Source organism: Bos indicus, chromosome 25 (assembly GCF_029378745.1).
Source record: "Bos indicus isolate NIAB-ARS_2022 breed Sahiwal x Tharparkar chromosome 25, NIAB-ARS_B.indTharparkar_mat_pri_1.0, whole genome shotgun sequence".
Lineage (NCBI taxonomy): Eukaryota > Metazoa > Chordata > Mammalia > Artiodactyla > Bovidae > Bos > Bos indicus.
Window position 1 is genome coordinate 27,395,907 of NC_091784.1, and position 13,403 is coordinate 27,409,309.

The 13,403-nt window shown below is 45.5% G+C and overlaps 1 protein-coding gene across 1 annotated transcript; it reads left to right on the forward strand.

Annotated features, from left to right (window-relative positions):
* The first annotated feature begins 24 nt into the window (after positions 1-24).
* On the forward strand, positions 25-13,304 carry KCTD13 (potassium channel tetramerization domain containing 13). The gene is made up of 6 exons (XM_019988255.2): positions 25-458; positions 1,958-2,127; positions 9,604-9,693; positions 9,783-9,835; positions 10,502-10,697; positions 12,528-13,304. Exons 1-6 carry the CDS (start codon positions 215-217, stop codon positions 12,762-12,764), a joined length of 990 nt encoding a protein of 329 aa, XP_019843814.2. The 5' UTR covers positions 25-214; the 3' UTR covers positions 12,765-13,304.
* Positions 13,305-13,403: the final 99 nt, after the last annotated feature.

Here is a 13,403-nt window from a genome sequence, read left to right on the forward strand (position 1 = left end):
AAGTCGGGGGCGGGGCCTTGACGCGCCTGCGCAGGTGCTCGCCCGGCTTCCGGGAGGTACCGGCGCGATGGGACAGAAGGCCAGTGTCGCTGAGTAGCGGCGGCGTAGGGGCGTGCGGGCCAGCGGTCCGGTCCGAGGGCTCAGATCTCGGTCTCTGGAGCGGCCAGGGAGCACGAAGAGAACCTAAGGTCGCTGCCCGCCGCCACTACCAGGCATGTCCGCCGAGGCCTCGGGCCCGGCGGCGGCCGAGGCGCCGTCCCTGGAGGTCGCTAAGCCCTCGGATCTGGAGCCTGGCTCCGCCGCCTACGGTCTCAAGCCACTGACCACGAACAGCAAGTACGTGAAGCTGAACGTGGGCGGCTCGTTGCACTACACCACGCTGCGCACCCTCACCGGACAGGACACCAGGCTCAAGGCCATGTTCAGCGGCCGCGCGGAGGTGCTCACGGACGCCGGAGGTACGCGGGCTGCCCTTGCTTACTTTCCTGCATCCTCCAGATCCCGCCTCCCTTTCGCCTAGTCTGTCGTCGCCCAGTCTTCTCATGCCCCTTTTCTCCTACCGTCCAGTCAGCTCGTTCTCACCTCCTCCGGCGCCCACATCCCATCTCATCTCCCCTTTCTCATTCATTATCTCCTTCCTCCCCCGGTCTTTACCCCCAGCAGTAGTAACCAACATTCATGGACCACCCGCCACCCCCCACCCCTCCAGCTACTCTGCCAGGCGCAGTGGTAAGTGATTAAACATGTCAGCTGAGAATGTTCATTGCTGCGTCCCACCGACCCCTTCACCCCTCAGCTCAAAAGACTTGGGAACCCGCCATGCTGGCAACAACATCCTTCCAGGCAATTTTCATCAGTTTCTTCCACTTGCCGAGCCTTTTGTTCCGCTCTCTTCCTCAGCGCTGCCAACAACCATCCCGGAGTGTTAGAGGATTTTGTCTGTCTCTGTTCCCCTAACGCAGGTCCCTGTACAGTCTAGGAATCTATCTATACAGACTGTAGAAGGAAGGGGCTGCTTTTGCTTTGCCAGGGACGCCAGAATGGAGAGTGGACAGTTCTCCTCACCAGGTGAACCTTACCCTCTGGAAGTGTTGCATTCAGCTCCGTCCCCCATATGCCGAAGGGGAACTTTAAAGTTTGATGGGGAGAGGGGGAGGTGATTCAGAAGGGGTTACGAATTATGAAGGCCGGCAAATAAAAATTGGGGAGGTATCGCTCAGCCTTCATATGCCTAAAGGTGAATAATTTTTTTATTGAATAAATATTTGTAAAATGCCAGTTAGTGTTAGAAATGCATTGGAGAAGGAAATGGCAACCCACTCCAGTGTTCTTGCCTGGAGAATCCCAGGGACGGGGGAGCCTGGTGGGCTGCCGTCTATGGGGTCGCACAGAGTCGGACACGACTGAAGCGACTTAGCAGTAGCGGTGTTAGAAATAGTTTGGTAAACAAATCTGGTAAGATAAGTCTTTCAGAGTTTTGCTTTTTTTGTATGTGTGTGTGGGGGGGTGGCGGGTAGGGGGAGAATAAACAAACATACAAAAACGAGAGCAAAGCGTGTGATTTCAGATAGTAATAAGTTCTATGAAGTTTATAAAGTAGTGAACTGGTGGGTGCGGTAGACATTCTTAATAGGGTGGTCAGAGTTAGCACAAGAGGTTAGGGGTTTATTGATAAGGTTATCTGTAGGTACTTGCTCATGATGAAAACCTCAGTGTAGACCATACTTGGGAGGGAATTAATTCTCTGTGGCTGGATGTGTTTAAAAAAAATAAATAAATAAAAGGCCCATGGGAGAACTCACTGGAGATGTTTTAAAGGGATTTTCATGGATATGGCAGAGGCCTGAGACAGATTAGTATTCAGATTTGTGGCTTTGGAATCCTTTTTTAATAAATATCGTAGTTCTGTGGCCTTCAGCAAAGCCATCCTTTCTCCTGCCTCTCCCCACCCCACCAGGCTGGGTGCTGATTGACCGGAGCGGCCGCCATTTTGGTACAATCCTCAACTACCTGCGGGACGGGTCTGTGCCTCTGCCTGAAAGCACCAGAGAACTGGGGGAGCTGCTGGGCGAAGCCCGCCACTACCTGGTGCAGGGACTGATTGAGGACTGCCAACTGGCACTGCAGGTGAGCACCCCTTCCGCACCTCCTGAGTCCCACCCTGATGCCTATGTGCCTGGGAGAGCTGCCCGAACAGTTAGCTGTTAAGATATTAAAGAAAAAAGGAAATATGGCGCCGTGACTGGAATGTTGCCTCTGGCCTGACTCTGACTGGCCGTGACCCCAGCGATTTCGGGGGTCCTCTGCGTTTCTGCTATCCCACCACCACCTCATGCCAAGACTGCTGCTCTGGTTGAATGACTTCTTTCTCTGCTTCTTGCTGTTTCTACCAGCCAGTCCAACTGTTACACTGACAGTGTAACACGGAATAATGATCCTTAAACACAACCCCAGTTTATTCTCTCCTTTGCTCAGCAATCCCAAGTAATGCCTTGTCCCACTAAGTTAAAAAAAAAATTCTAAATTTAAATTGTAATGTAATGACTTCCATGATCTGGTCCTAACCTGGGAGGCAGCATTCCATCACGTTCATGGCTTTAAGTAACTTTTTTTTCTAGCAATGAAATACTGAAGAAGCAGCCCTTCCTGATAAAACAGGGATGGGGGTGCCAGAGCCCCATCTGCTGGGCTTCTCTTCTGGGGATCTCTTAGAATTCTGAGGAAAAGAGGTTGGAAAGGACAGCCAGGAGATATGGGTTAATGTCACCTCCCCCACTGCTGACTGAGTGACCTTGAGTGGGTCAATTCCTACCTCTGGCATTCTGTTCTCATGTTCCAGAAGATACGGAAATGAGGAAAATACGTGCGATGTAGTGAGTTTCACAGAAAGTCTTTTATTCTGTTCTATTTTTACAATGTTAAAAGTGTCCTTTCTTTTATGATATAATATTAATAGCTTATAAGAGTTTCTTTTTTGATGCCCTTTATATATTAAAAAGTGGCAGCTATGAACAACTTTCTGTTGTCTTGGGGAATACTTATTGGTCCTTGAAATCCAAAAATATAAAATTCCTTTGGGCAATAGCTGTGTTTGTTTTTCAAGTTTTTTGACTGCATCTCATAGAGAAAATGCATTTTTTATATTCATCTTTATATAACCGAGGGCTTCCCAGGTGGCTCAGCTGATAAAGAATCCGCCTGCAATCCAGGAGACCTGGGTTCGATCCCTGAGTTGGGAAGATCCCCTGGAGAAGGGAAAGGCTACCCACTCCAGTATTCTGGCCTGGAGAATTCCATGGACTATATAGTCCATGAGGTCACAAAGAGTCAGACATGACTGAGTGATTTTCACTCACTTATATAACTGAAGTGAGAATTCTATAAAATGATACTTTTAGTGAAATACACTCTGATATATTATGCTTTCTTTCTTTCTAATGCTATTTTGGACCCATTAAATTTATTTCATGGCCCATTATGGGTTACCACTTGCAGTTGAAAAAACATTAAACTAGATGATTTTGGAAGTGCATTCCTATTTGGTAGCTTTACATGTATCTAATGTTATCTCATATCCACTGTGGGTAGGGTCTGTTACCTCCTTGTATATTTGTTTGACATAAAAAGAAACATGAGGGAAGCTGGGGATACATCCAGGGTCAAAGAACTCTTTAAGCAGCAGAGCTCCAAGTCAACCCCAGTTTATCTGACTCCCAAGTACAGTACTTTTTCTTCTGTGCTCCAGCTGCCTTCTTTCAAAGTTTTCTCAAGGCTGTTCCCATCCCCAACCCACTCAGCTAGAATATGTGTGTGTGTTTGGAGGTTTGGGGTTTTGTTTTTAAGATTCAGGTACAAAGTAGTGAGTTCATCATACTTCTCAGTGTGCACTTAAACATCTTTAGTCTCTGCAAATCTTTTCACTTTTCATTTTTCTTTCATTCTTGATCCCCTGCCCACTTCCCTTGCCCTCATAGGTACCCCTCCACTTCTAACGTTTTAATATGTTTGCTTGGATTATGTTTGTACCCTTGAAAAACTATAAAGTGTTGCTTTGTATACATAAACATTTTAAATTTCCATAAATGGCTTTGAGCTATGGATTGTGTGTTCTGTTTCTTAATTCAGCACTTTTTCCAAGTTTCGTTCATGCTGCTGTACATACATTTAGTTCTTTGCTTCTAACTGCTGCATGGGAATCTGATGTGCATTCGTAATATTTTGTTTATACATTCCCCTGAGGTTGGAGACCTAGATTGCCTCCTGCTTCCTGTCCCCACAAACAATGCCACAATGAGCATCTTTGTTCCTGTGCCCTCGTGGGTCCTGGACCAGTGTTTCACATGATTGTGGCTGGGATTGGAATTGCTGGGCCACAGGACACATACAGATGAATTTCAGCAAGTATCATCTGATTACTCTCCCGAATGGCTGTAGCACTTTATATTGTTGATGAGCAGTGCATAAGGAATCTCATTTCTGCATATCTTCAACAACTCATGGCATCACCCAGCATTCTAATTTTGCCCATCTGATTGGTATAGAGTGATCTAATTTTAATATGTATGTTTCTAGTTACTAAGTAGATTTAGCATCTTTTCATATATTCACTAACGTTTTTGGTTTCCCCTTCTGTGAGTTGCCAAGTCATATTCTTTACCAAATTTTCTATTGAATTTGCTTTTTCTTGTTGCTTTGCTGGAGATTCTTACATAGTTTAGTTCCTAGAGAGAATTAAGCCCTATTATTCTAGGGCATATACTTTACATAATAAATTAACTTCTCCTGTGCATATAGAATGGTACTATTTATCTGACATTTTCAGAAGAGTTGAGAAAATAGTTACTCAGATTATTTGCTGGGTTTTGATATTCAATAAGGAACCCCAGTTGAGAAAGTCTGTTTCAGATAATAATTTCTAGTCAGTTTTAGATGTTGCCAGTCATTTCACTTAGAATGTCATCTATCTGTGACATCTGTTGTCGAACAGAAATTGTTGATTTTTAAAATTATACATAACCATTTATTATTTTTAAAGCATATATAAGTATTGTAGAAATTTAGAAAACACAGATAATCAAAAAAATAAAAGCACCAAATACTCTTCCGGGTCTTTTCCTGTGTGAGTGTGTTTGTCAAAATATGATTATGGTGTATGTGCTGCTTTGTAATCTGTTTTTTTTGTTTGTTAATAATTGCCATCTTTCCATGTCAGTGAAATTTTATCTAACATCAAGGGAATATACAAATTTCTCCATTTGTTCCAGAAATGTCTGTCATAGCTGGTTCACGTCTAAACCAGTCCAGTCTAGATCCTTGCATTACATCTGGTTATTATGTTATTTTCCCAACCCAAAGCAGTTCTTTTTATCTCATAATACTGACCACCAGTTGTCCTGCACAATGACCTACTTTCCAAATCTGCCAGATTTGCTTTGTTAACCCTCATCCTATCTTGAGTTTCTCTAAACTAGATGGTAGATTCAAAGGCTTGATATGAAAAATTTTGATTAGAAATATTTTAAGTAATGTTGCATATTTCATACTGTGCTATATAAAGACCTATAGTGTTGTTAGTATGGCCCATCATTATTGATGCTCAGAATTGGCCACTAGATTCAGGTGGTGATGGTTTGATCCTTCATTGTAGTTCCATTCCTTTGTTGCCAACTATAAAGTAATTCAGGTACTTTATGAATGGAAGTTATCTATCAACCACACAATTGTTAATTCTCACCAGAATCAGTAATTTCATTAGTGTTGTAGAGTAATTATAATTCATTCAACATTACTTGGAATTATTTATAAAATCATGCTTTTCATTGTCAACTGGAGAGACTCTTGAATTTAATATATTCAAATTCCTCTTTTTTTTTCCCCCACAAGATCCTTTTTTGTTTAAGTTTATTCTGTATTTTTTATTAGCTTTATAGTTTTATCTTTTGTATATGGAATTCACTGTAGTAATGTGAATTATGAAGGGATTTAACTTTTTTGTCCTCCATGGAGGGGACAGTGCCATCTGCTACACAATCTGTGGTAGCCAGTGTCCAAGAGAGCCACCAGCAATTTTTTTTTGCCTCTTGCTTTTATTCAGGTTCTTGTTCAGTCCCTTCCCACACTGGATAGAGCTGACCTATGTAACCAGTAGGAGATTGCAGAGGTGATAGTGTGTGACTTCTAAAGCCAGGTCATAAAAGACATAGCAGCTTCTGCCTCTCGGATCACTCACTGTGGGGAAGCCAGATGCCTTGTGAGCATACTCAAGCAGCCCTAGGGAGACATCCACTTGGTGAGGAACTGAAGCCTCCTGCTCATGGCCAGCACAAACTCTCAGCCAAATGGGTGAACTATCCCAGAATTGGATCCTCTAGGCCCATTTAAGTTTTTAGAGAACTACAACCCTGGTCAACAATGGACTCAAACTTTACAAGAGACTCTGGGCCAGGACTACCTAACTAAGCCAAGCTCAAGTTCCCGACCCACAGAAACTGTGTGAGATAATCAATGTTTATTGTTGTAAGCGGCTAAGTTTGTACTAATTTATTACCTAGTAACAGATAACAGATTGTGGTATCTGGAATGCAATTCTGCCAAAACAAAACCTAAAATGTGGGAGTGGCTTTAGAACTGCAGAGTGGGCAGAAGTTGGAAGGACTTTGAGAAGAGTATTAAGAAAAGCCTAAAAAGCTTTAGAGTATTCATAGAAGTCTGATGACCTTTGAGGAGGCTGCAGTGTGGAATATGTTTCCTGGAAAGTGGTGGAAAGGGTATCCTTGTTATGTAGTGGCAGAAGTAGCAACACTGTCTCTGATAGGAATATATTAATAGAAAGTAGAAAACATACCTAATGAACTGGGTGATCTAGCAAAGAAATTTCCAGACAGAATGTTAGGTGCCACAGGTTTCTTGTTGCTTATACTAAAAACAAAAGAAGAGAGGGTACGCAGAAGGAAATTGAACACAAAGGAGCCAGTAATTTGGGGCAGGAGTTGGGAGGGAGGGGTGGCGCTTGAACATTTCCAGCCTCTCAAATAACAGCTGATGTTAAAATTAACAAATGGCTTCCAGGCAAAGAAAAAATACAGGGCGTTCTCAATATGATATGGTCTAAAGATGAAGCTGAGGATGCGATTGTAAAATCCTTTGTTAAGACCTCAGAATATCCAAGAAGATGCCTCAGAATGATTCAGTCAAAGGATAGCTCTTCTAAGAAGCTTAAAGCTATTGTCAGGCAGCAGTATCAGCATAAGCTCAAAGTAGAGAAGAGCTCATCTCACAAAGTTCTGTGGGTGTGGTTTCTGTCTAATGAACTGAACCCCGGACTCACAGTTCAGTTCAGTCACTCAGTCGTGTCTGACTCTTTGTGACCCCATGGACTGCAGCACGCCAGGCTTCCCTGTCCATCACCAACTCCTGGAGCTTGCTCAAATTCACGTCCATCAAGTTGGTGATGCCATCTGGTTATCTCATCCTCTGTCGTCCCCTTCTCCTCCTGCCTTTAATCTTTCCCAGCATCAGGGTCTTTTCCAATGAGTCACAAGACGCCCATTAAGTTTTTAAGGGAATCACATTGGCAGAAACACTGCCAGCTTAGACTTAGAGACAGAGACAATACAAGAGGAAAAGAAGCCTTTGGGCCTGCAAAAGTTGTACGGGCAAAAGGCAGGCTAAAGAAACGATAGAGCTGCACTGAAATGATCACAACATTGTTAATCGCCTAACTCCAATATACAAGAAAAAGTTAAAAAAAAAATTAACAAACTATGGAGCTGCAAACATGGATTGTCTTTAATGGAAAAAGAAGGATGATGGCTCAGGTCAGAGCCAAGAGCCATAAAGAAGAATCACCAACTTGTGTGCATCAGCGCTGTAATGGAATGGGACTTTGGGGGAATCTTAGGAAGAAGTGGTGAGTATGTTTTGCATATGGGAGGGATTTGAATCTGTGGGGGCCAAAAGGTGGATTGTGGAGTCATCCTCCAAGGCAATCCTCAGCATTATTCCCTAGCATTCATTCCCTGGTGGTGTTCCGTTCCACATTGAATAGGGCTAACAAAACTAGATCATAAAAGACTGTGAGGAGATTTCTCTGGTGGCCCAGTGGTTAAGAATCCGCCTTGGAATGCAGGGAACAGGTTCAATCCCTGGTCAGGGAACTAAGATCCCACATGCTGCAGGGCAACTACTGAACCCAAGTGCCACAGCTCCTGAGCCTGTGTGCCAGAATGAAACATCCTATGTGCTGCAACTAAGACCAATGCAGCCAGATAAATAAATATTTTTTTAAAAAAGGCCTCTACTTTGCTCTCCCTCGGATTATTTGCTCTGGAGAAGCCAGCAACCATATTGTGAGGACACTCAAGTAACCCATCACAGAGGTCCAAATGACAGGGATCAAATATTTCCTGCTAATAGCCAGCATGAACTTGCCAGTCATATGAACAAGCTTTCTCAAAAACGAATCCTCCAGATGAAGACAGCCTCAGATTATTGCAACCCCAGCTGACTTACTGTAACCTCATGAGAGACCCCATGCCAAAAGCATTCAGCTAAGCCATTCCTGAATTCCTGACCCACAGAAATGGATAATAATATTTGTTGTTGATTTATGCTTTTTGATTTTGGAGCAGTCTGTTACACAGCAGTAACTAATACACACTTGCCCTCACTGATCTGTGATGTTCTCTCTGTAAATGTCAGTCTTCATTTTATATATAGATAGGTATCTATCAGTCTGTTTCCAAGTTCTCTATTGTATTTCATTGTTTTTGTTTCCACACAAGACCTACACTGTTTTCATTGTTGTGGCTTTGTAAGATATTTTAATATCTGGGAGGGTCAATCTCCTCTTTCTTGACTCTTTTAAAAAATTGACCTAAGTAATAGTAGAATTGTTCTTCCGTGTTAATTTTAGTAAAAGTCTTAGGTGTTTCTAAAAAAGAAATTCTGGAATTTGTATTAGAATCGCACATCTAGTTTTTAGGTTGGGGGAGGTGAGAGGGGTTTTGGCATGAGGATTCTCAAAGGCAGAGAAGAGGAAAGAAGCCTCTGTGTCTGGCTCTAATTCTCCCTCCAGCCTCCCACCCAGCCCAGTTCATTCATTCACCAGATACTTATTGAGCATCTGCTGTATACTAGGTACTTATTCTCTAGAAAGAGACTATGAGCAAATATACCAAAAAATGAGAAAATGTGAGGACCTGAGTGCCATGAAGAAAGTGAATGGAGAGTGTGAAAAGGAAGTAGTAGAGGTGGCTACTTAGCCAGGGAGCCCAGGGAGGAGGCCTGGTACCCTCCTAGGAGCACTAATTGCATTGATATCTGAATGGCATGAAGGGGCCAGCCATGCAGACAACTGAGTGCTGGCCTTTGCTGGCAGTGGCAGCAGCAAAGGGCCCAGGGGGCACAAGCAGCTGGGTGCAGAAAGGAACAGCTCAGCCAGCAGGCAGGGGAGAGTGGCAGAGCCGAGATCAGAGAGTTCACACGTGGACCACTGAGGAGTCTGGATTTTTTTCCCCAGAGGCAACAAGCAGTGTTGGAAGGCTCTTAGGGGAGCGAGTGACCTTTGGTTGTGCTGTTAATCACCTTCCGCTTCTTCTCCAGCAAAAAAGGGAGAACGTATCCCCGCTGTGCCTCATCCCCACGGTGACATCTCCCCGGGAGGAGCAGCAGCTCCTGGCCAGCACCTCCAAGGTGAGGCCCCTGAGCCCTGTAGGGTGGAGGCTGGGCGCCTGTCCCAGCAGCCTGACCCCCACCTTTCTCCACCCTCTTCTCCCCAACAGCCCGTGGTGAAGCTCCTGCACAACCGCAGTAACAACAAGTACTCCTACACCAGGTGACCCCCTTGGAGGTGGGGAAGTGCAGTGGGTGGAACCCTGGGCTCAGCATAACCCATGGGGAGGGTTATGGTCACACAGGGGGTGTGGAAAGAATCCTGCCTGGATGCAAATTCCAGCTTTGCCACTTATCCCTGGGGACTTTGGAGAGGTCATTTTCACTTGTGAGCTTCAGGTTTTGGGTTGGGGTTTTTTTTTCTGAGTTTCAGTTTTATCAGTAAACTGGGGTCCCAATGAGGATTAGCATTTCCTAAGTGCTTGCTTTATAAGAGGCATGGCTCTAAGCACTTTACATATATTTACTCACATGAACCTCACAGTCGTTGGAAGTAGTTATTGTTGTGATCTCCATTTTACAGATGAGGCAATTGAGGGAGCAAGAGGTGAAGTAATTTGCTCAGTGTCACTCAGTTAAAAGGGGCTGGAGCAAGGATGTCTGGTGAGGCCACTCGCCTCCAGAACCTGCACGGGTAGATCCCTCTGCTGTGCTGGAACTTGCTGAACAAATGCTGCTTCCTTTCCAAGGCCTGCTGGGCACCAACCTCCTAGGCAGGACTAGAGTGCTGGGTCTCAGTGCCCCTAAAGCTGGGGTAAGGGGGGTGGGTTGCAGAACAGAGGGAAGGAAGCCTGTCGTGCTGAGGCCTCCTGGCCCCCCTGGTCCTCAGCACTTCAGACGACAACCTACTTAAGAACATCGAGCTGTTTGACAAACTGGCCCTGCGCTTCCACGGGCGGCTGCTTTTCCTCAAGGATGTTCTGGGGGACGAGATCTGCTGCTGGTCTTTCTACGGGCAGGGCCGCAAAATCGCCGAGGTGTGCTGCACCTCCATTGTCTATGCCACGGAGAAGAAGCAGACCAAGGTCAGATGGGGTTTCGGGGCCTGGTCAGGGAGGGCTGTGGCGGTGGGCAGGATCAGCACCCTGGACAGAGGCAACTCATCCAGTCAGGCCTGGGAATTCCATCAGTGGGAGTCAGGAGCTGGAGTTTCAAGTTTTGGGGGTCTTAGCTCTGTAACCTTGGGCAAGTCATCTTAACTTTCTGTGGGTCTCTGCTTTAGCTGTGAAAGGAGGGTGTTGGATTACAATGGGATTCTTAATGTAGGCCAATTGAGTTTCAAGACTATCTTGAAAGAATATGTGGTTTGGGGTTTTGTGTGTGCATTTTTCTGTGTAGAAGGACTGTATCTGTCTTTAGACTCTCAGAAGGATCTAATGACCCAGAGTAGGTTCTTAAAACTTCAAGTATTTGGAACAAACTGAGATCGTAGGCCTTGAGTTATTACTGATGATTGTTATGGCATCCATCATCAGAGACTTTCTAAGCACTGCAAGAGGCTTGAAACCAGGGTAAATGAGATGCTGAGTAAAGAACAAGCCGTCTGTCATGACATCTGTCCCTGAAGATCTTATCACCCTGGTCCCTCTGACCTTGACAAGAAGGGTGTGCCTCAGATACACAGGAGATCTTGGAAGTCTCTAAGCACCCAGTGCTATTTCACACCTCACTGCCTTTGCACACACCATTCACTCTTAGGATTATGTTTCCTCATTCCTGTCTACTTGTGAACTTGTGCTTAATCTTTAAGACCTAAGCCAAACATCACTTTCTTTGGGACAACTGAGTCCAAGAATTTTCAAGACAACCACCCCAGAAAAGTTGATCCTACCCCCCTCACAGCTAAACACAGCGTTGATTGTAGTCTGCTAGGGATGGGGCTGTGGAGGGTGTTTACTTCAGCAGCAAGGGGTTAGCTTCTTGAGAGCAGAGCTGTATCTTTTTTCCCCTATCTCTCTAGCACTAGCCAGGCTTTTATCACACTACAGAAGCTAGGAAACATTTATTGAATGCATGAATGAATGAATAGCCCAATTTCCAAGTAGCTTCCTCTGTAGTTGGGAAGACAGGAAGATAAACAGTAATGAGATTGCAGCTCATTAAAGTTTTGTTGTTTATATCCCTCCAAGTCACACAAAGGGAACCCTTAACTACCTCTTCATCCCTTTCTACTCTTCTTCACTCTGCCTTATTGCTTTGGCCTTGCTGCTGATCTAAAGATACACTAAGCACACTCCTGCCCCAGAATTCTTAGACTTGCTGTTCTCTTCTCAGACTGATCTTTCTCTAGTTCTCCGTCTGGTTCCTTCCCTCCCTTCCTTTGGCTGTTGGTCAAATGTCACCTCAGTGAGGCCTTCTCTGAGCTCTGTCTTTAAAGTTGTAACATTCCTCCCCTTTTCCTGCTATAACTTTTCCATAATACTTATCATCATCTGACACTTTATATCTTATTACATGTATGTCTGGGTCCTCATCCTAGAATGTAAACTTCCCGTGGACAGGAAGTTTGCCTGTTTTATTCACGGCTATATTCCCCAGTGCCTCGAATAATGCCTGGTACTGTGCAGTCACTCAGTAAATATTTGTCAAATGAAAAAAAAAACAAACCAAGAGACCTAGCAACAAAGGACAAAGCAAATAACTCTGCCTGACTTCAGAGCTGGACTTCACAGCACAAGCATGACTTTGCTGAGTACAGACATAGCAAAGAGGACAGTCCAGGCTCAAGGAACCTGTGACTGTGGAGGCCAGGCGACTGCACAAGCTAGGAGGCTGCCAATGCAGGAGCAGCCTGGGGGAGGGGATGGCTGTATAGTCAGGCCAGGAGGGAGCTGGGGGTTGCTGGCCTTTTGCAGGTGGAATTCCCAGAGGCCCGGATCTTTGAGGAGACCCTGAACATCCTGATCTACGAGACTCCCCGAGGCCCAGACCCAGCCCTCCTGGAGGCCACAGGAGGTGCAGCTGGAGGTGGTGGAGCCAGCCGAGGGGAGGATGAGGACAACCGAGAGCACCGTGTCCGCAGGATCCACGTCCGGCGCCACATCACGCATGATGAGCGTCCTCACGGCCAACAGATTGTCTTCAAGGACTGAATTTTACCCTGAATTTTCCTCTAGCCACTGGGACCCGAGTCCCTCTCTCTTTTCCTCCTCCCCTTCCCAGATCTTTGCCCCGGCTTTGCTGGCCAAGTCGTGGGTCTCCCTTCCGTCCCTTCATCACATGGTACAGTTCACTTTGGCCCTTTTCCATCCATTCCCACCTCATTGCTAACCACACGGTACATTCCAGCCCCTCCCCTCAGAGGCCTTCAGAAGGCCTACGTTCGTTCCTTCATCCCCATCGTTGTCCTGCCCTCTCCCCTCACCAGCGGGTTTAGAAGGATTTAGAATTCCCTTTCTCTTTTTTTAGTACATCTACACGCCAAAGTGTCAAGCCACCGTGATAACACCCACCGCGTTCTGAGCCGCCTCCTCACCATTGCGCAGGGTTGTTTGCTCCCTCCTCCTCCCCGCCACCCTCCCTACTTCCTTAATACTAGGCTGACCTGGGCCTGCACCGGCTCAGCATCTTCCCAATTTGTTTCATATTATTTATTATTTTAATTTTCTATTAAATTATTGGAATAAAGTCGAGTTGAGGGTCTGCTGCTGGCTCCCAGGGAGATGGCTTGTTTAGGGAGACACCTGGATGGGAGAAGACACAGACCCTTGCCCCCAGCCTTTCCCTGGGCT

What these genes read in the sequence shown, in the direction of transcription:
- KCTD13 (XM_019988255.2), top strand. Translation starts at nt 215, where the DNA reads ATGTCCGCCGAGGCCTCGGGCCCGGCGGCGGCCGAGGCGCCGTCCCTG. An exon ending in GGTGCTCACGGACGCCGGAG is followed by an intron (nt 459 to 1,957) that starts GTACGCGGGCTG and finishes CCACCCCACCAG; the next exon opens with GCTGGGTGCTGATTGACCGG. An exon ending in TCCTGGCCAGCACCTCCAAG is followed by an intron (nt 9,694 to 9,782) that starts GTGAGGCCCCTG and finishes TCTCCCCAACAG; the next exon opens with CCCGTGGTGAAGCTCCTGCA.